The 21,616-nt window shown below is 48.2% G+C and overlaps 1 protein-coding gene across 4 annotated transcripts in view; it reads left to right on the top strand.

Annotated features, from left to right (window-relative positions):
* The window catches only part of CPXM2 (carboxypeptidase X, M14 family member 2), a 211,417-nt gene that overhangs the window by 49,302 nt on the left and 140,499 nt on the right, over positions 1–21,616 (top strand). For all 4 annotated transcript variants that reach the window (XM_029610606.1, XM_029610602.1, XM_029610603.1 and 1 more), the window contains exons 3-4: positions 6,844–6,953; positions 11,605–11,744. In XM_029610606.1, coding sequence (XP_029466466.1) covers positions 6,844–6,953; positions 11,605–11,744 — 250 coding nt within the window. The remainder of the gene's footprint in view (positions 1–6,843; positions 6,954–11,604; positions 11,745–21,616) is intronic.

Below are 21,616 nucleotides of genomic sequence, written 5' to 3'. Positions count from 1 at the left end.
TTTCCAACAGTGGCCAATCCAGGCCATAAGAACCTGGCAAGTACCCAAAAACTAAGTCTATTCCATGTAACCATTGCTAATGGCAGTGGCTATTCTCTAAGTGAACTTAATAGCAGGTAATGGACTTCTCCTCCAAGAACTTATCCAATCCTTTTTTAAACACAGCTATACTAACTGCACGAACCACATTCTCTGGCAACAAATTCCAGAGTTTAATTGTGCGTTGAGTAAAAAAGAACTTTCTCCGATTAGTTTTAAATGTGCCCCATGCTAACTTCATGGAGTGTCCCCTAGTCTTTCTACTATCCGAAAGAGTAAATAACCGATTCACATCTACCCGTTCTAGACCTCTCATGATTTTAAACACCTCTATCATATCCCCCCTCAGTCGTCTCTTCTCCAAGCTGAAAAGTCCTAACCTCTTTAGTCTTTCCTCATAGGGGAGTTGTTCCATTCCCCTTATCATTTTGGTAGCCCTTCTCTGTACCTTCTCCATCGCAATTATATCTTTTTTGAGATGCGGCGACCAGAATTGTACACAGTATTCAAGGTGCGGTCTCACCATGGAGCGATACAGAGGCATTATGACATTTTCCGTTTTATTCATCATTCCTTTTCTAATAATTCCCAACATTCTGTTTGCTTTTTTGACTGCCGCAGCACACTGAACCGATGATTTCAATGTGTTATCCACTATGACACCTAGATCTCTTTCTTGGGTTGTAGCACCTAATATGGAACCCAACATGGAGGATGTAGCACCTGATATGGAACCCAAGGAGGATAACCAATGGGACAGTGCTATATCAGGGTACAAATTATATCGCAATGATAGGGAGGATCAACTTGGTGGGGATGTGGCACTTTATGTCCGGGAGGGTATAGAGTCCAACAGGATAAAGATCATACAAGAGAGTAAATGCTCAGTAGAATCTATATGGGTAGAAATCCCATGTGTGTTGGGTAAGAGTATAGTGATAGGAGTATACTACCATCCACCTGGACAAAATGGTCAGACAGATGATGAAATGCTAAGAGTAATCAGGGAAGCAAACCAATTTGGCAGTGCAATAATAATGGGAGATTTCAATTACCTCAATATTGACTGGGTAAATGTAACATCAGGACTTGCTAGAGACATAAATTTCCTGGATGTAATAAATCATTGCTTCATGGAGCAATTGGTTCAGGAACCAACAAGAGAGGGAGCTATTTTAGATTTAATTCTTAGTGGAACACAAGATTTGGTGAGAGAAGTAACGGTGGTGGGGCCACTTGGCAACAGTGATCATAACATGATCAAATTTAAACTAATAACTGGAAGGGGTGCAATAAGTAAATCTGCAGCTCTAACACTAAATTTTAAAAAGGGAAACTTTGATAAAATGAGGAAAATAGTTAGAAAAAAACTGAAAGGTGCAGCTGCAAAGGTTAAAAGTGTTCAACAGGCTTGGACATTGTTTAAAAATACAGTCCTAGAGGCGCAGTCCATATATATTCCATGCATTAAGAAAGGTTGATGGAAGGCAAAACTATTACCGTCAGGGTTAAAAGGTGAGGTGAAAGAGGCTATTTTAGCCAAAAAAAATCCTTCAAAAATTGGAAGGATCCATCTGAAGAAAATAGGATAAAACATAAGCATTGTCAAGTTAAGTGTAAAACATTGATAAGACAGGCAAAGAGAGAATTTGAAATGAAGTTGGCCATAGAGGCAAAAACTCATAATAAAAACTTTTAAAAATATATCCAAATCAAGAAACCTGTGAGGGAGTCGGTTGGACCATTAGATGACAGAGGGGTTAAAGGGGCTCTTAGGGAAGATAAGGCCATTGCAGAAAGACTGAATAAATTCTTTGCCTCCATGTTTACTAATGAGGATGTTGGGGAGATACCAGTTCCGGAGATGGTTTTCAGGGGTGATGAGTCAGATGAACTGAACAAAATCACTGTGAACCTGGAAGATGTAGTAGGCCAGATTGACAAACTAAAGAGTAGCAAATCACCTGGACCAGATGGTATGCATCCTAGGGTTCTGAAGGAACTAAAAAATGAAATTTCTGATCTATTAGTTAAAATTTGTAACCTATCATTAAAATCATCCATTGTACCTGAAGACTGGAGGGTGGCCAATGTAACCCCAATATTTAAAAAAGGCTCCAGGGGCGATCCGGGTAACTATAGACCAGTGAGCCTGACTTCAGTGCTGGGAAAAATAGTGGAAACTATTCTCAAGATCAAAATCATAGAGCATATAGAAAGACATGATTTAATGGGACACAGTGAACATGGATTTACCCAAGGGAAGTCTTGCCTAACAAATCTGCTTCATTTTTTTGAAGGAGTTAATAAACATGTGGATAAAGGTGAACTGGTAGATGTAGTGTATTTGGATTTTCAGAAGGCATTTGACAAAGTCCCTCATGAGAGGCTTCTTCGAAAACTAAAAAGTCATGGGATAGGAGGCGATGTCCTTTTGTGGATTACAAACTGGTTAAAAGACAGGAAACAGAGAGTAGGATTAAATGGTCAATTTTCTCAGTGGAAAAGGGTAAACAATGGAGTGCCTCAGGGATCTGTACTTGGACCAGTGCTTTTCAATCTTACTAGATAAACGAAGCTTGACCGACGTGCCGCAAATGCGCAGTAGAGACCAGCTCTACCGCGCATGTGCGGGCGAGCATGTCGGTCTGAGCCAGCGTCAGAAAGAAAAAAAATGGCGGCGTCCAGTGGCAGCAGCGGGTGGCGACGGCGGGTAGCGAGCGCGGCGGCGGGTACGGCAGCGGGCGGTAGCGAGCGGAGGACGGTCGGTTATGGTAGGGCGGCTGGGCGGCGGTAGCGACGGCGGTGGTAGCGGGCGGCGTCCAGTGGCAGCAGCGGGCGGCGACGGCTGTAGCGATCGGCGGCGGTACCGGCAGCGGGCGGTAGCGATCGGCGGCGGCGGCGGTAGCGGGCAGCGGTAGCGGCCAGTAGCGAGGGAGGGAGAAGAGAGAGAGAGGGAGGGAGTGACTGAGTGGGAGGGAGTGACTGAGTGAGAGGGAGGGATTGAGTGAGGGGGAGGGACTGAGGGGGAGGGATTGAGTGAGAGGGAGGGAGTGGGACTGAGTGAGAGGGAGAGGGGGGGACTGAGTGAGAGGGAGTGGGACTGAGGGAGGGAGTGGGAGGGGGGGAGAGAGGGAGGGGAGTGGGGACTGAGGGAGAGTGAGTGGGACTGAGTGCGTGAGAGGAGGGAGAGGGGGGAGGGAGTGACTGAGTGAGAGGGAGGACTGAGTGGGAGGGAGGGGATTGAGTGAGGGGGGAGGGGACTGGGGGGAGGGACTGAGTGAGATGGAGGGGGGACTGAGTGAGAGGGAGTGAGTGGGGACTGAGGGGGAGAGAGGGGAGGGAGGGAGGAGGGAGAGGGAGGGAGGGAGGGAGTGGGACTGAGGGAGAGGACGGAGGGAGTGGGACTGAGTGAGAGTGAGTGGGACTGAGTGAGTGAGAGGGAGGGAGAGAGGGGGGAGGGAGTGAGTGAGACTGAGTGGGAGGGAGGGACTGAGTGAGAGGAGAGGGAGGGTGGGGAGGAGTGGGTGAGGGAGGGAGGGAGGGAGGTAGGGGGTGGTGAAGAGTGAGGGGAGAGAGAATGAGGGGGAGGTGAGAGACAGAGGGATGTAGCCCGTTTTAACGGGCTTAACGGCTTGTATATATATAAATGATCTGGAAAGGAAAATTATTTAGCACTATGTTAAATTGTCAACCAGTTATACTGTTCCATATGTTATACGGTTCCATGTAAAGCTCCGCTATCTGTTGAGCAGTTCTTCGTTTTATGTAAACCGGAGTGATTTGTAGTCCCTACTAGAACTTCGGTATATAAAAATTAAAAATAAATAAATAAATAAATAAATAAATACGACAAGTGAGGTTATCAAATTTGCGGATGATACAAAATTATTCAGAGTAGTTAAATCACAAGCAGACTGTGATACATTACAGGAGGACCTTGCAAGACTGGAAGATTGGGCATCCAAATGGCAGATGAAATTTAATGTGGACAAGTGCAAGGTGTTGCATATAGGGAAAAATAACAGTAGCTGTAGTTATACGATGTTAGGTTCCATATTAGGAGCTACCACCCAGGAAAAAGATCTAGGCATCATAGTGGATAATACTTTAAAATCGTCGGCTCAGGGTGCTGCAGTAATCAAAAAAGCAAATAGAATGTTAGGAATTATTAGGAAGGGAATGGTTAATAGAACGGAAAATATCATAATGTCTCTGTATCGCTCCATGGTGAGACCCCACCTTGAATACTGTGTACAATTCTGGTCGCCGCATCTCAAAAAAGATATAGTTGCGATGGAGAAGGTACAGAGAAGGGCAACCAAAATGATAAAGGGGATGGAACAGTTCTCCTATGAAGAAAGGCTGAAGAGGTTAGGGCTGTTCAGCTTGGAGAAGAGACGGCTGAGGGGGGATATGATAGAGGTCTTTAAGATCATGAGAGGTCTTGAATGAGTAGATGTGACTCGGTTATTTACACTTTCGAATAATAGAAGGACTAGGGGGCATTCCATGAAGTTAGCAAGTAGCACATTTAAGACTAATCGGAGAAATTCTTTTTCACTCAACACACAATTAAACTCTGGAATTTGTTGCCAGAGGATATGGTTAGTGCAGTTAGTGAAGCTGGGTTTAAAAAAGGTTTGGATAAGGTCTTGGAGGAGAAGTCCATTACCTGCTATTAATCAAGTTGACTTAGAAAATAGCCACTGCTATTACTAGCATAAGTAGCATGGGATCTTCTTAGTTTTTGGGTACTTGCCAGGTTCTTATGGCCTGGATTGGCCACTGTTGGAAACAGGATGCTGGGCTTGATGGACCCTTGGTCTGACCCAGTATGGCATGTTCTTATGTTCTTATAGAGCATTATTCACTTATCCTATCATTGACCTCACACACTGCCATGGAGTCTCACTCCTTCCGTCTCTGATCATACACACCAGAATGAAGTTTCACTCACTCCTCACATCAGTGATCCTACGCACCACAATGGAGGTTCATTCACTCTACCCATCATGTCACTCACTGAGATTGAATCCCATTCATTCGTCCCCTCACTGCCCTCACACCCTGCAATGGATGCTCACTTACTCCTCATATTACTGACCATACAAATTGCAATAGATCCTCACTCATTTCCCCAATCCCTGCCCACACACACTGTGATGGATCCTCACTCATTCCCCCAATTCCTGCCCTCACACATTGCGTTGGCCCTCAAACATTCCTCCAATCCCTGTCCTCACACACTGCCATGTATCCTCACTCATTCCTCCAATCCCTGATCTCACACACTGCCATGTACCCTCACTCATTCCCCCAATCCCTGCCATCACACACTGCCATGTATCCTCACTCATTCCCCCAATCCCTGCTCTCAGACACTGCCATGTATCCTCACTCATTCCCCCAATCCCTGCCCTCACACACTGCCTTGTATCCTCACTCATTCCCCCGATCCCTGTGCTCACACACTCCCATGTATTCTCACTCATTCCCCGATACCTGCCCTCACACACTGCTATGGATCCTCACTAATTCCCCTGATCCCTGCCCTCACACACTGCCATGTATCATCACTCATTCCCCCAACCCCTGGCCTTACACAGTGCCATGTATCCTCACTCATTCCACCAATCCCTGCCCTCACACACTGCCATGTACCCTCACTCATTCCCCCAATTCCTGCCCTCACACATTGCGTTGGCCCTCAAACATTCCTCCAATCCCTGCCCTCACACACTGCCATGTATCCTCACTCATTCCCCCAATCCCTGATCTCACACACTGCCATGTATCCTCACTCATTCCCCCAATCCCTGATCTCACACACTGCCATGTATCCTCACTCATTCCCCCAATCCCTGATCTCACACACTGCCATGTATCCTCACTCATTCCCCCAACCCCTGGCCTTACACAGTGCCATGTATCCTCACTCATTCCCCCAATCCCTGCCCTCACACACTGCCATGTATCTTCACTCATTCCCCCAATCCCTGCCCTCACACACTGCTATGTATCCTCACTCATTCCCCCAATCCCTGCCCTCACACACTGTCATGTATCATCACTCATTCACCCAATCCCTGCACTCACAAACTGCCATGTATCATCACTCATTCACCCAATCCCTGCCCTCACACACTGCCATGTATCCTCACTCATTCCCCCAATCCCTGCCCTGAGACACTGCCATCTATCCTCTCTCATTCCCTCAATCCCTGCCCTCACCCACTGCCATGTATCCTCTCTCATTCCCTCAATCCCTGCCCTCACCACTGGAATGGATCGTCACTCATTCCCCCAGTCCCTGCCCTCACCACTGGAATGGATCCTCACTCATTCCCCCAGTCCCTGCCCTGAGACACTGCCATCTATCCTCTCTCATTCCCTCAATCCCTGCCCTCACCCACTGCCATGTATCCTCTCTCATTCCCTCAATCCCTGCCCTCACCACTGGAATGGATCGTCACTCATTCCCCCAGTCCCTGCCCTCACACACTGCCATGTATCCTCACTCATCCCCCAATCCCTGACCTCACACACTGCCATGTATCCTCACTCATCCCCCAATCCCTGATCTCACACACTGCCATGTATCCTCACTCATTCCCCCAATCCCTGCCCTGAGACACTGCCATGTATCCTCACTCATTCCCCCAATCCCTGCCCTCACACACTGCGATGGTTAACACTCACTCCTGCCATTGCTGGCATTTTACACTCTAATATGACTCTGTACTACCCACAGCTCCCTCATGTCTACTTGACAGAACCTAAAGCTCCCTTATTGTTTTACAGATTGCCCTCCATTGGGTCTGGAGAATTTAAAAGTGACAGATTTCCAGCTTCATGCATCCACAGTGAAACGCTATGGCCTTGGGGCACACAGAGGGAGACTCAATATCCAGGTACAATGTGAAAGGCAGGTAACTTGTGTTCTTCCTATGAAGATGTAATTGGATCTAAGACAGGGTCACACTAACACATGAGGTGACAGCAGATAAAGAGGAGCTGACCCGTCGTCCCCTCTGCTCTGTGCATGGATGTGACACAGGGTCACAGTAACACAGGAGGTGACGGCAGATAGAGAGGTGCTGACCCCTCGTCCCCTCTGCTCTGTGCATGGATGTGAGAAAGGGTCACAGTAACACAGGAGGTGACAGCAGATAAAGAGGAGCTGACCCGTCGTCCCCTCTGCTCTGTGCATGGATGTGAGACAGGGTTACAGTAACACAGGAGGTGACAGCAGATAGAGAGGAGCTGACCTGTCATCCCCTCTGCTCTGTGCACGGATGTGAGACAGCGTCACAGTAACACAGGAGGTGACGGCAGATAAAGAGGAGCTGACCCGTCGTCCCCTCTGCTCTGTGCATGGATGTGAGACAGGGTCACAGTAACACAGGAGGTGACGGCAGATAAAGAGGAGCTGACCCGTCGTCCCCTCTGCTCTGTGCATGGATGTGACACAGGGTCACAGTAACACAGGAGGTGACGGCAGATAAAGAGGAGCTGACCCCTCGTCCCCTCTGCTCTGTGCATGGATGTGACACAGGGTCACAGTAACACAGGAGGTGACGGCAGATAGAGAGGAGCTGACCCGTCATCCCCTCTGCTCTGTGCACGGATGTGACACAGGGTCACAGTAACACAGGAGGTGACGGCAGATAAAGAGGAGCTGACCCCTCGTCACCTCTGCTCTGTGCATGGATGTGACACAGGGTCACAGTAACACAGGAGGTGACGGCAGATAGAGAGGAGCTGACCCGTCGTCCCCTCTGCTCTGTGCATGGATGTGAGACAGGGTCACAGTAACACAGGAGGTGACAGCAGATAAAGAGGAGCTGACCCGTCGTCCCCTCTGCTCTGTGCATGGATGTGACACAGGGTCACAGTAACACAGGAGGTGACAGCAGATAAAGAGGAGCTGACCCCTCGTCCCCTCTGCTCTGGGAATGGCCCTGCCTGTAATTGTAGCTTGCTCTTGCTTATTTATTTTTATTTATTAATTTTTTATATGTCGATGAGTGTGTGTGAGAGAGAGAGCGCATGTGAGAGTGTGAGCGAGCATGTGTGTATGTATGTATGTGAGAATGAGCATGTATGTTAACCCGTGTGAGTATATAAGAGAGAGTGAACAAGATCTTAAGGTCGTCCCCCATTCCCCCACTAATCCAGGACAGTTTCAGTGCCTGGAAATCAAAAGTTCCTAGGTATGGAACGCTGGAAATGTTTTTATCCTTATTACTTTCAATTATTATTGGATGTGATTTGATGTGTCTGCTATTTTTACATATTTTGTTGTTTTTTGGGAACTTTGGAAATGTTCATATGAATTTAATTTTAGAAAGTTATTCTATTCATCAGCTGTCTTGAAATATTCTGTTTAGTACTATGGTTTTGCTATATGACTGTTTTATATTTTATGATTTTATTATTTTATGAGCAATGGTGATGTTTCTGTTTTTCCATTATTGTACTGCATTCAAAGTCTGTTTTTTAGCGATTTCCAGTTCAGTTTTTGTCTGCACATTTCTGTTTTTTATGGTCTCTTTATGCTGTATTTGGAGAGGGTCTATCTGTGTTCTGGCCTGTGACGGAAGTAAGGTATCCTGCTATTGTATACTTTCTGTATAGGGATCTATAACAGCCTGTCTTGTTCTGTTTTCTTAATAGGGGATGTACTGGTAATTTAGAGCCTGGTGTAATATTTGTAATCTTGCATTTTGATGGGTAGGATTTTTACTGTTTGAGTGCTGACAGTTAGTGCAGTGTTGGTATTGGAGGTTTACTATATTATAATTGTAGTTCAGTTCATGCATGCCTTTTTGAGGGCTAAGCTCAATCCCAACATACTTAGCATTATACCTAATGTCACATGGACTCCCTCTCCAAGTGTGTGTTTAGCAGGGTATTCTCACTTGCATCACAGCATTGCATATAAATATTTTTGTAAGTGATATTTTTACACTATTCATGCATAATTGCAGTTGTGTGTGATGAGAGCTGGGGGAGTGGGAACCATAAGGGGGTGAGGTTTGCTGAGCACCTAATACCATGCACAGACCCTTTCCCTTCATCCATCCTTCACTTCCCCAGGGTGCAGATACCAGGGTAGGGTTAGGGGTCTGAGGACTGTGGCAGGATTGCCAGCTTCTTAGAAATATCTCTGACACTCTTATCTGTCACACTTCTGGGAACCACAGCTCCTGTCTGCCCACCACTTCCCCAGCATTTCAAACCACTGAAAGGGCCAGAGTCCTTGCCTCAGGGAGTGAGAGGGGAGGGGCGCTCTCAGGCAGCAGCTTGCCTTGAGCCCCCCCTGCTCTCTGACACAGACACACACCCGCACACTCTCTCAGTATGTGGCTGTCTCTTTGTGTCTGAGAAGAGTGTCTGTCTTTCTAGCTGTCAGTGCGTATGTGCCCATAAAGTTTCTGCAATCTAAAAATCTGTTTGTGACTGAGCGCGTGTGTGTCTGCTCTATAATGTGTTCAACTTCTTAGTTATTTAGGAAAGATGAAGTCTATTTTAGAGATATTTTGGCTCAATTCTGCCAGGTTCCCGGGTTGACTTGGGGTGCTTTTGGGAGCTGTTGACACATGTGCTACAAGGAACGTGCATGAGGGATCTGCCAAGGAACTTGTGGAGAAGGACTGTTATTGATTAATAAGACTGTGGATGGGGATGGAGCAGATGAAACTCCGTTTACAGAAGAGAATGTGTGGGAAGAGCTGAGGAAACTGAAAGTGGACAAAGCCATGGGACCGAATGAGGTTCATCCCAGGATACTGAGGGAGCTCAGAGATGTGCTGGCGGCTCCGCTGTGTGACCTGTTCAATAGATCCCTGGAAACGGGAGTGGTGCCGAGTGATTGGAGAAGAGCGGTGGTGGTCCCGCTTCACAAGAGTGGGAGCAGAGAGCAGGCTGGTAACTACAGGCCGGTTACCCTCACCTCAGTGGTGGGAAAATTAATGGAGACTCTGCTGAAGGAAAGAATAGTGAACTATCTACAATCCCGTGGGTTTCTGGACCTGAGGCAGCATGGATTCACCAGGAGAACGACCTGTCAGAGAAATCTGATTGATTTTTTTTGACTAAAGAATTGGATGGAGGAAGGACACTCAATATGATCTACTTGGATTTCAGCAAAGCTTTTGATACGGTCCCACATAGGAGGCTTGTGAATAAAATGAGAAGCTTAGGAGTGAGTGCCGAGGTGGTGGCCTGGATTGCAAACTGGTTGATGGACAGAAGGCAATGTGTGATGGTAAATGGAACTTACTCTGAAGAGAGAGCGGTGTTAAGCGGAGTGTCGCAAGGATCCGTGTTGGGACCGGTCCTGTTCAATATCTTTGTGAGCGACATTGCGGAAGGGATAGAAGGTAAGGTTTGTCTATTTGTGGATGACACTAAGATCTGCAACAGAGTGGACATGCCGGAAGGAGTGGAGAGAATGAGACGGGATATAAGGAAGCTGTAAGAGTGGTCGAAGATATGGCAGCTGAGATTCAGTGCCAGGAAGGGCAGAGTCATGCATATGGGGAGTGGAAAGCCAAAAGAGCTGTATGTGATGGGGGTGAAAGGCAGATGTGCACAGAACAAGAGAGAGACCTTGGGGTGATAGTATTTAGTGATCTGAAGACTGCAAAGCAATGTGACAAGGCGATAGCTAAAGCCAGAAGAATGCTGGGCTGCACAGAGAGAGGAATAACCAGTAAGAGAAAGGAGGTGATGATCCCCTTGTACAGGTCCTTGGTGAGGCCTCACCTGGAGTACTGTGTTCAGTTCTGGAGACCGTATCTCAAAATGATAAAGACAGGATGGAGGCGGGCAAGAGAAGGAAGACCAAAATGGTGGGGGATCTATTTCAGAAGACCTACGAGGAAGGGCTGAAGGATGTGAATATGTGCAGTCTGGAAGAGAGGAGGTGCAGGGGAGAGATGATACAGACCTTCGGTTACGTGAAAGGTGGGATGACTCAGATCCAACATCAGGAAATATTTCTTCACAGAAAGGGTGGTGGATGCTGGAATGTCCTCCTGGAAGAGGTGGTGAAGATGAGAGAATGATAATGGAATTCAAACGTGCATGGGAGGAGGAGTCTGTGCTGCAGGAGCTCTCAGTAAAGTGTGCGAGATTTGTGCTTGCATGAAAGCAAGCATATTGCAAATTGTCACAGTTTATACTGGATGAGATTAAGAAATGATTTGATGGATGTCAGAGGAGGGCTGCGGATTGGATTGTTCCAATGCTAGGGTCTGTATGGTTTAATTTTATTGATAGAGGTCAGGTAAGGACCCTCATTGTAGAGGTTAAGCATAAGTTTCTTTGTGATAGCTCAGTGTATGAATATGAAATTAAGATTACACATTGAGTTTATTGCTTTGTCTAATTTTTTTTTTTTTTTACTGTTTTCATACCTGCTTAAAATATATGACAACTTACCTGTTTTTAATTTGTCATCAAGATTATTTAATGTTTAATTTGCTCGCTGTTTTGAGCATTTTTGTAAGACAGGTAAGAAAAGTGAATATAAAATGCATGTCTCTCTGTTTTCAGGCAGGTGTGAATGAGAATGACCTGCATGATGGAGCCTGGTGTGCTGGCAGGAATGATCTTCACCAGTGGTTTGAAGTGGATGCACAGAGACTCACCAAGTTCACAGGAGTAATCACACAAGGAAGGAACTCCCTCTGGCTGTGAGTATCTCCCTCCAACCTTCCTCACTCATCCTCATCTCTACCCCTCACAGCCCCTTCCACACAGCCCAAGTTTGCAATCATATCTAGCAACCTTGGCAAACCTGTGGCATTCACCCCCTTCCACCCAACTTAACTACCAACGACAGTGGCTCCAGCGCAGGCTTCCTTCCACCATGGTTTCGGCTGTGGCACAGCTCCCCTCTAGAGTAGACATCACAGTGCCTGGATCTTTAACTACCAACGACAATGGCTCCAGCGCAGGCTTCCTTCCACCATGGTTTCGGCTGTGGTACAGCTCCCCTCTAGAGTAGACATCACAGTGCCTGGATCTTTAACTACCAACGACAGTGGCTCCAGCGCAGGCTTCCTCTCACCATGGTTTCGGCTGTGGTACAGCTCCCCTCTAGAGTAGACATCACAGTGCCTGGATCTTTAACTACCAACGACAGTGGCTCCAGCGCAGGCTTCCTTCCACCACGGTTTCGGCTGTGGTATAGCTCCCTCTAGAGTAGACATCACAGTGCCTGGATCTTTAACTACCAATGACAGTGGCTCCAGCGCAGTGCTTCCTTCCACCACGGTTTCGGCTGTGGTACAGCTCCCTCTAGAGTAGACATCACAGTGCCTGGATCTTTAACTACCAATGACAGTGGCTCCAGCGCAGGCTTCCTTCCACCATGGTTTCGGCTGTGGTACAGCTCCCCTCTAGAGTAGACATCACAGTGCCTGGATCTTTAACTACCAATGACAGTGGCTCCAGCGCAGTGCTTCCTTCCACCACGGTTTCGGCTGTGGTACAGCTCCCCTCTAGAGTAGACATCACAGTGCCTGGATCTTTAACTACCAATGACAGTGGCTCCAGCGCAGTGCTTCCTTCCACCATGGTTTCGGCTGTGGTACAGCTCCCCTCTAGAGTAGACATCACAGTGCCTGGATCTTTAACTACCAATGACAGTGGCTCCAGCGCAGGCTTCCTCTCACCATGGTTTCGGCTGTGGTACAGCTCCCCTCTAGAGTAGACATCACAGTGCCTGGATCTTTAACTACCAACGACAGTGGCTCCAGCGCAGTGCTTCCTTCCACCACGGTTTCGGCTGTGGTATAGCTCCCTCTAGAGTAGACATCACAGTGCCTGGATCTTTAACTACCAATGACAGTGGCTCCAGCGCAGTGCTTCCTTCCACCACGGTTTCAGCTGTGGTATAGCTCCCTCTAGAGTAGACATCACAGTGCCTGGATCTTTAACTACCAATGACAGTGGCTCCAGCGCAGGCTTCCTCTCACCATGGTTTCGGCTGTGGTACAGCTCCCCTCTAGAGTAGACATCACAGTGCCTGGATCTTTAACTACCAACGACAGTGGCTCCAGCGCAGTGCTTCCTTCCACCACGGTTTCAGCTGTGGTATAGCTCCCTCTAGATTAGACATCACAGTGCCTGGATCTTTAACTACCAACGACAGTGGCTCCAGCGCAGTGCTTCCTTCCACCACGGTTTCGGCTGTGGTATAGCTCCCTCTAGAGTAGACATCACAGTGCCTGGATCTTTAACTACCAATGACAGTGGCTCCAGCGCAGTGCTTCCTCTCACCATGGTTTCGGCTGTGGTACAGCTCCCCTCTAGAGTAGACATCACAGTGCCTGGATCTTTAACTACCAATGAGAGTGGCTACAGTGCAGTGCTTCTTTCCACCACGGTTTCAGCTGTGGTACAGCTCCCCTCTAGAGTAGACATCACAGTGCCTGGATTTTTGCCCCTCCCAAAATCTTGGCACACTAGCAACCACCTAATTAACCTAATGGAAGCACCGGCCCTGATTATAGACTTCCAGGAGATGACAGTAGTGGGGGCAGTTTAAGTGAGGTGCAATAATCATAAGCATTTAGCCAGATAATGAATATTTGGAGTCATTCTGGTTACATTCTATCCAAATAACATTTTATCTGGCTATAATTTGGCTGGATAGGCCAGGGCATTCGTGGGTGGTACTGGGAGGAGCTTAGTTAGCCAGACAAGGAAAGATAGGGAAAGATTAAAGAGGTTAGGACTTTTCAGCTTGGAGAAGAGACGGCTGAGGGGGGATATGATAGAGGTGTTTAAAATCATGAGAGGTCTAGAACGGGTAGATGTGAATCCGTTATTTACTCTTTTGGATAATAGAAAGACTAGGGGGCACTCCATGAAGTTAGCATGTGGCACATTTAGAACTAATCAGAGAAAGTTCTTTTTTACTCAATGCACAATTAAACTCTGGAATTTGTTGCCAGAGGATGTGGTTAGTGCAGTTAGTATAGCTGTGTTTAAAAAAGGATTGGATAAGTTCTTGGAGGAGAAGTCCATTACCTGCTATTAATTAAGTTGACTTAGAAAATAGCCACTGCTATTACAAGCAACAATAACATGGAATAGACTTAGGTTTTGGGTACTTGACAGGTTCTTATGACCTGGATTGGCCACTGTTGGAAACAGGATGCTGGGCTTGATGGACCCTTTTTCTGATACAGTATGGCATTTTCTTATATTCGTATGTTAATTTCTCACAGGACAAGCAGGATGGTTGTCCTCACAAATGGGTGACATCGAGGATGGAGCCCACCACGGAAAACTTCTGTCAAAGTTTAAACAGAACTTTGACTGGCCCCTACTGGGCATGCCCAGCAAGGCACTGACCCTGCAGCCAGCAGGGGTCTCCCTTCAGTCTTCTTTTTTCCGCGCAGCAGTTGCCACGCGGTGAAAGGAGCTCTCTTACCACGTTCCTGACAGGAATTCGGTATTTTTCTATCCGAAGAAAATTTGCCCCTCAGGGGTCTCCCTTCGACAAATTTTTGTCACTTTCGCGGAAACCGGTAAGTTTTTTCCCTTTTTTAATCGGCGGCCGTCGATTTTGGCCCTTGAGGCCTGTGGGAACTTACTGAGCCCGCGCCTAAATTTGGCCTTAAGCCATGGCGACGGGGTTCCGTCGATGTCCGGATTGTACCCGGACTATGTCCATCACTGACCCCCATAGGGTTTGTGTTTTATGTTTGGGTAGTGAGCATGATGTCCTGACTTGCACCAAATGTGCCTTAATGACACCTAAGGGTCGCAAGGCCAGGATGGAGAAGATGGGGCTCCTCTTCCATGCACCCACCCCAACGCCATCGATAGCATCGACGTCATCGGAACCGGCACCGTCGAAGTTGCACCACCATCGCCAACCCGCCGGTGACCGTCCACCATCGATGACTTCTCGGCCGTCGACTCCTGTCCCCTCCCCGGATGACCGAGGAGATCGGAAGGATAAGCATCGCCATCGACGGCACAAGTCTCGGCCCGTCGAGGATCCGCAACCATCGACCTCTGAACAGGCCGAGCCACCGAAGAAAAAGCCTCGGTCGGACCTGGCACCGTCCACGTCTCGTTCGCAGGCACCGAGGAAACCCTCACCCTCCCGGGGTGCGGGGGCCGTGATCCCACCGGTTACGGTGGTCCCTCCGGCCCTGCCTCAGCCTCCCTCTCCCGTCGAGCCGGGTATGCTTACCCCTGGTCTCCGGGCAGAACTGGACCGGCTGGTCCAGGAGGCCATCGAGAATGCGATGCGAAGATTCCAGCCTCCACCAGCACCGCCTCCGGCACCGATTCCGGCACCGCCTCAGGCACCGACCTCAGCACCGACTCTGCCACCGAGGATGGAACCGACCACCGAGCCTATAGTGGAAGCGTTGGCACCGATACTAAATCGTATGGAGGCACTTATGCGCGCCCTTCCATCGGTGATTTCATTAGCACCGACTACACCATCATCTCCGGAAGGACATTCATCGACAGGAGAAACACCGTTCCGGATTCCTCCGTCCGGTGTCGTTCCATCGGTGCCTTCACATACCTTTCCACCGATTTATCCTTCGGCTCCATCGATTCCAAGATCGGCACCGATTCCATCGGTAGCCCCGAAGCCCTCGATGCCGTTCACTGTTCCGCTTGCAGCACCGGTTCCATCGATGCCTTTGGATCCTCTACCAGGTCCTTCAGGACAGCAAACCTTACATGATCCTTATGATACCTGGGGTGATGATTCATCTTCAGATACAGATTTACCATCCCCACCATCTCCTACAGAGAGTAGAAAACGATCTCCTCCTGAAGATCTCTCCTTTATAAATTTTGTAAAGGAGATGTCAGAAGTTGTGCCTTTTCAGCTGCAATCTGAGACCGATGACAGGCACCAAATGATGGAGCTGCTCCAATTTCTGGATGCCCCCAAGATCATCGCTTCCATCCCCATTCACCAAGTATTTCTGGATCTTTTAAAGAAAAACTGGGAATCACCTTCATCTGTGTCACCAGTCAATAAAAAAGCTGACTCAACCTACCTCGTTCAGTCAGCACCAGGATTTCAGAAGTCTCAACTGGATCATCGCTCTGTTGTAGTTGAGTCTGCACAAAAGAAAGCCAAGCGTTTAAAGCCACACTCTTCCACTCCCCCTATCAAGGACAACCAATTTCTTGATAGTGTGGAAAGGAAAGTGTATCATGGGGCTATGTTGATATCTCGTATAGCTTCATACCAACTTTATATGACTCAGTACAACAGAGCTATCCTTAAACAAATGCAGGACTACGCTGACACCTTACCGGACCAATACCAGCCACAGCTTCAAGCCCTCCTTCACAAAGGATTTGAAGCTGGGAAGCACGAGATCCGAACGGCCTACGATATCTTCGATGCTTCCACGAAAGTCTCAGCTACTGCCATCTCAGCCAGACGTTGGGCTTGGTTAAAATCATCCAACCTTCGCCCAGAGGTTCAGGATCGTCTAGCCGATTTACCCTGCTTAGGGGACAATCTGTTCGGAGAACAGATTCAACAAATTGTGGCGGAATTGAAGGATCACCACGAGACGTTGAAACAACTTTCGTCTGTTCCATCTGAGGTATCCTCCAAACCACCACCTAAGAAGGACTCCAAAAAGTCATTCTTTCGGCCACGTCGTTATTACCCTCCGTCGACTAGGCCTCGTCCGGCTCGATCCTCCACCAGACCTCAGCCACGCCAACCTCGGAAACAAAGACCTGCTGTAGCCCCACCCCCCGGGCCTGCGGCAGGCCTTTGACTTCCCGACTCGGAGCACATGCCATATCCCACTCCCCCACATCCCTGTAGGGGGTCGTCTGTGCCACTTTCTACAGCATTGGATACGGATTACCTCAGACCAGTGGGTGCTGGCGATTATCGCACAGGGTTACCACCTCAATTTCATAACTCTTCCGGCAGACTCCCCGCCTCTTCAAGCGTGGAGTCTATCCAGCCATTTGGCTCAATTACAACAGGAAGTATCTCTTCTTCTGCAATCAAATGCTATAGAACCCGTTCCTCCCTCTCAACGAGGCAAGGGATTCTATTCCAGATACTTCCTAATTCCAAAGAAATCAGGAGGGCTACGTCCAATTTTAGACCTTCGAGCCCTCAACAAGTACCTTCAAAAAGAAAAATTCAAAATGGTAACCCTGGGCACGTTACTCCCTCTGCTGCAGAAAGGGGATTGGCTATGCTCCCTCGACCTCAAGGAAGCTTATACCCATATTGCGATAACACAATCCCATCGCAAATATCTGCGGTTTCTCGTAGGCCGCGACCATTATCAATACCGAGTACTGCCTTTCGGTCTGGCATCTGCTCCACGGGTCTTCACCAAATGCCTCGTAGTTGTAGCAGCATTCCTCAGGAAGGAAGGTGTCCACGTATACCCCTATCTGGACGACTGGCTGATCAGGGCCTCCACCCCTCAGATTGCCCGGTCCTCCCTACAATTGACAATCAACACACTCCTTTCCTTAGGGTTTCTTGTCAATTACGAGAAATCTTGCTTCGTCCCATCTCAAACCTTATCTTTCATTGGGGCAGACTTGGACACCTTACAGGCAAAAGCCTACCTTCCGCTACAACGGGTCCAAACTCTCATGTCCCTAGCTCACCAGCTCCAGTCTCAAGACACGGCCACAGCGCGCCAGTTCCTCATTCTCCTAGGACACATGGCATCCTCGGTTCAAGTCACTCCCATGACCAGACTAGCCATGAGGGTAACACAATGGACTCTACGACAACAATGGATTCAAGCTTTTCAGCCTCTGTCCTCCATAATCACAGTCACACAAGCGCTGCGCCTATCCTTAACTTGGTGGACGACTCAGGTCAACCTCCTTCAGGGCTTACCCTTTCTTCCACCGGATCCGCAAGTTATCCTAACCACCGACGCTTCCCACATCGGTTGGGGGGCCCATGTGGACAATTTTCAAACCCAAGGGTTATGGTCCAACGAGGAAGCCGAACACCAGATCAATTTCCTGGAACTTCGAGCAATCCGCTATGCGCTCCGCACTTTCAAAGATCATCTCTCTCATCAGATAATCTTAATCCAGACGGACAACCAAGTGGCCATGTGGTACATAAACAAGCAGGGAGGCACAGGCTCCTTCCTTCTGTGTCAGGAGGCTGCGCAGATCTGGGCGGAAGCCCTCTCCCACTCTGTGTACCTCAGGGCCACTTACCTGCCGGGAGTAGACAATGTATTGGCAGACCGGCTGAGCCGTGTCTTCCGACCGCACGAGTGGTCACTCGATCCTCTGATAGCGACCTCTCTGTTTCACAAGTGGGGTTCTCCCCGCATAGACCTCTTTGCGTCCCCTCAGAACCACAAAGTGGACGATTACTGCTCTCTCATTCGGAGCCAGCACTCTCGGCCGAGAGATGCATTCTCCCTCAAGTGGACAACCGGTCTGCTTTACGCATTCCCCCCACTTCCTCTTGTGTCAAGGACTCTCGTGAAGCTACGCCAGGACGGAGGAACCATGATCCTGATAGCACCTTACTGGCCACGCCAAGTATGGTTTCCAATACTCCAGGATCTCTCCATCCGCAGGCACATTCCTCTGGGAAAGGACCCGCATCTGCTCACTCAAAACGACGGATGCCTCCTCCATCCCAACCTCCAAGCCTTGTCCCTGACAGCATGGATGTTGAAAGGTTAGTCCTTCAACCTTTCAACCTTTCAGATTCCGTTTCTCGAGTCCTGATAGCTTCACGAAAGCCTTCCACAAGAAAGTCTTACTCATACAAATGGAAAAGGTACACATCATGGTGCACTTCTCAGTCCCTTGATCCCCTTTCCTGTCCAATCTCCAAATTCTTGGACTATTTATGGCATCTCTCTGAATCAGGTCTTAAAACCTCTTCCATTAGGATGCATGTCAGTGCGGTAGCCGCCTTCCACAAAGGTGTACAGGGTGTCCCTATTTCAGTACAACCTCTAGTAACACGTTTTCTTAAAGGCTTGCTCCATCTGAAGCCACCCTTACGACCTCCGGCCCCATCCTGGGACCTTAATCTGGTTCTTGGTCGTCTAATGAAACCTCCTTTCGAACCTCTGCACTCCTGTGAGTTAAAGTATCTCACATGGAAAGTGTTATTCCTTTTGGCTATCACTTCAGCTCGCAGGGTTAGTGAGTTACAGGCCCTAGTTACCTATCCGCCTTACACTAAGCTCCTGCAAGACAGGGCGGTACTCCGCACTCACCCTAAATTTTTACCTAAGGTAGTTTCGGAGTTTCATATTAATCAATCCATCATACTACCTATCTTTTTTCCCAGGCCCCACTCCAACTCTGGAGAACAGACCCTGCATACCCTAGACTGTAAACGAGCTCTAGCCTTTTACCTAGACCGTACAGTTTCTCACAGGAAGAGCACTCAATTATTCGTCTCTTTCCATCCTAACAAGTTAGGACAACCTGTGGGTAAGCAGGCTCTTTCCTCCTGGTTGGCGGACTGCATTTCTTTCTGCTATGAGCAGGCTGGCATTCCTTTCCAAGACCGTGTCAAAGCACACTCTGTGAGGGCCATGGCTACGTCAGTGGCACACCTTCGATCGGTGCCGCTTCCTGACATCTGCAGGGCTGCAACCTGGAGTTCTCTCCATACCTTTGCAGCCCACTATTGTTTGGACAAAGCTGGAAGACAGGACTCCATCTTCGGCCAATCTGTCTTACGTAACCTTTTTCCAACCTGATGTACCAACACCCTTCCACCTTCCCGGTAGGGTGCGGATGCCCTTTTCCAAATTCCAACCCACTTGTAGTGCCTGTTGCACGTCGTTGGGTGCATTTGGTGCAAGTCAGGACATCCTCAGCTCGGTACTCACCCATTTGTGAGGACAACCATCCTGCTTGTCCTGTGAGAAAGCAAATGTTGCTTACCTGATGTAACAGGTGTTCTCACAGGACAGCAGGATGTTAGTCCTCACGAAACCCGCCCGCCACCCCGCGGTGTTGGGTTCGTTTTGTTTTTACTTTCTAGGCACTGCCTGTAGCTTTCAAAATCAGACTGAAGGGAGACCCCTGCTGGCTGCAGGGTCAGTGCCTTGCTGGGCATGCCCAGTAGGGGCCAGTCAAAGTTCTGTTTAAACTTTGACAGAAGTTTTCCGTGGTGGGCTCCATCCTCGATGTCACCCATTTGTGAGGACTAACATCCTGCTGTCCTGTGAGAACACCTGTTACATCAGGTAAGCAACATTTGCTTTCATTGTTGAGTACTTTCAGGACTATAATGTGTATACCATCTAGTCCGAGTGATTTGTAACTCTTTAATCTACTGGTTTATTCTACTACATTTTCCCAGTCCATCATGATTTAATTCAGTTCCCTTGAATTTTCACCCTCAAGTAATTTTTCTAGTGTAGGCATCTTCCCAACACTTAGTTTTTGGGTACTTGCTAGGTTCTTATGGCCTGGATTGGCCACTGTTGGAGACAGGATGCTGGGCTTGATGGACCCTTGGTCTGACCCAGCATGGCATGTTCTTATATTCATATGTTCCCACACATATGTCCTAAAGTTAGCCCTCAGTGTGGGATAACATTTTTGTTTATGGTGATACATTACAAGTTAGAGTTCCTTTGTTGATAGATCTGGTGGGTCGATCCGAGCATGTGAGGCAAAAGGGCTCATTAAGCCAGTTGGAGTTGTATGAGTAGATCGATTTGTGAATTATGGATAGGGTTTTAAAGAGAATGCGGGATGCTATGGGGAGCCAGTGGAGGTGTTTGAGTATGGGAGTAATGTGATCGGATTTCCGTGTGTTTGTGATGACCCAGGCAACAGCATTTTGGAACATTTGTAAAGGTTTAATGGTGGAGGAGGGTAGTCCAAGGAAGAGGGCATTACAATAGTCGAGCTTTGAGGATAGGGTAGCTTGGATAACAGTCCGGAAGTCGTGGTAGTGGAGGAGGGGTCTAAGTTTCTTTAGGGCATTGAGCTTGAAAAAGCCCTATTTGAGGTTAGAATTGATATATTTTTTTAGATTCAATTGTTGGTCTAGTACTACCCAAGGTCTCTTACACAGGGTTGAGAAGATATGTTGTTGAAGGCTGGGTCGTTGGAGATCAGGGGTTTGGGGGGTAGGTGTTGGGACAAAAGGAGCAGTTCCTTTTTGGATGTGTTTAGTGCAAGGTGGATGTTTGTGAGGAAGTCATTTATGGAGGCGAGACATGTGTTCCAATGTGGAAGGGCATCAGTTAGGGAGTTATGAATGGGGATGAGGATTTAAACGTCATCAGCATAGAGGAAGAATTTGAGGCCAAGGTTTGTTAGAAGCTGACAGAGGGGGGTGAGGTAAATGTTGAATAAGGTGGAGGAGAGGGAGGAACCTTAAAAGAGCCCACCTCTCTGCCACAAGGGATCGCGCAATCTCCATAGCAGGCCCCAAACAATGGAACTCCCTCCCGACTGTACTTAGACTGGAACCATGCAACCCTAAATTCCGAAAGAAACTAAAGACCTGGCTCTTCCGACAAGCCTACCCAGAATACTCCGCTTTCTTAATCCTCCCGCCCCCCCT

This window comes from Rhinatrema bivittatum, chromosome 7, assembly GCF_901001135.1.
Source record: "Rhinatrema bivittatum chromosome 7, aRhiBiv1.1, whole genome shotgun sequence".
NCBI classification, from domain to species: domain Eukaryota; kingdom Metazoa; phylum Chordata; class Amphibia; order Gymnophiona; family Rhinatrematidae; genus Rhinatrema; species Rhinatrema bivittatum.
Note: the sequence above shows the minus strand (reverse complement) of the source record. Positions and strands in the feature narration are given on the sequence as shown.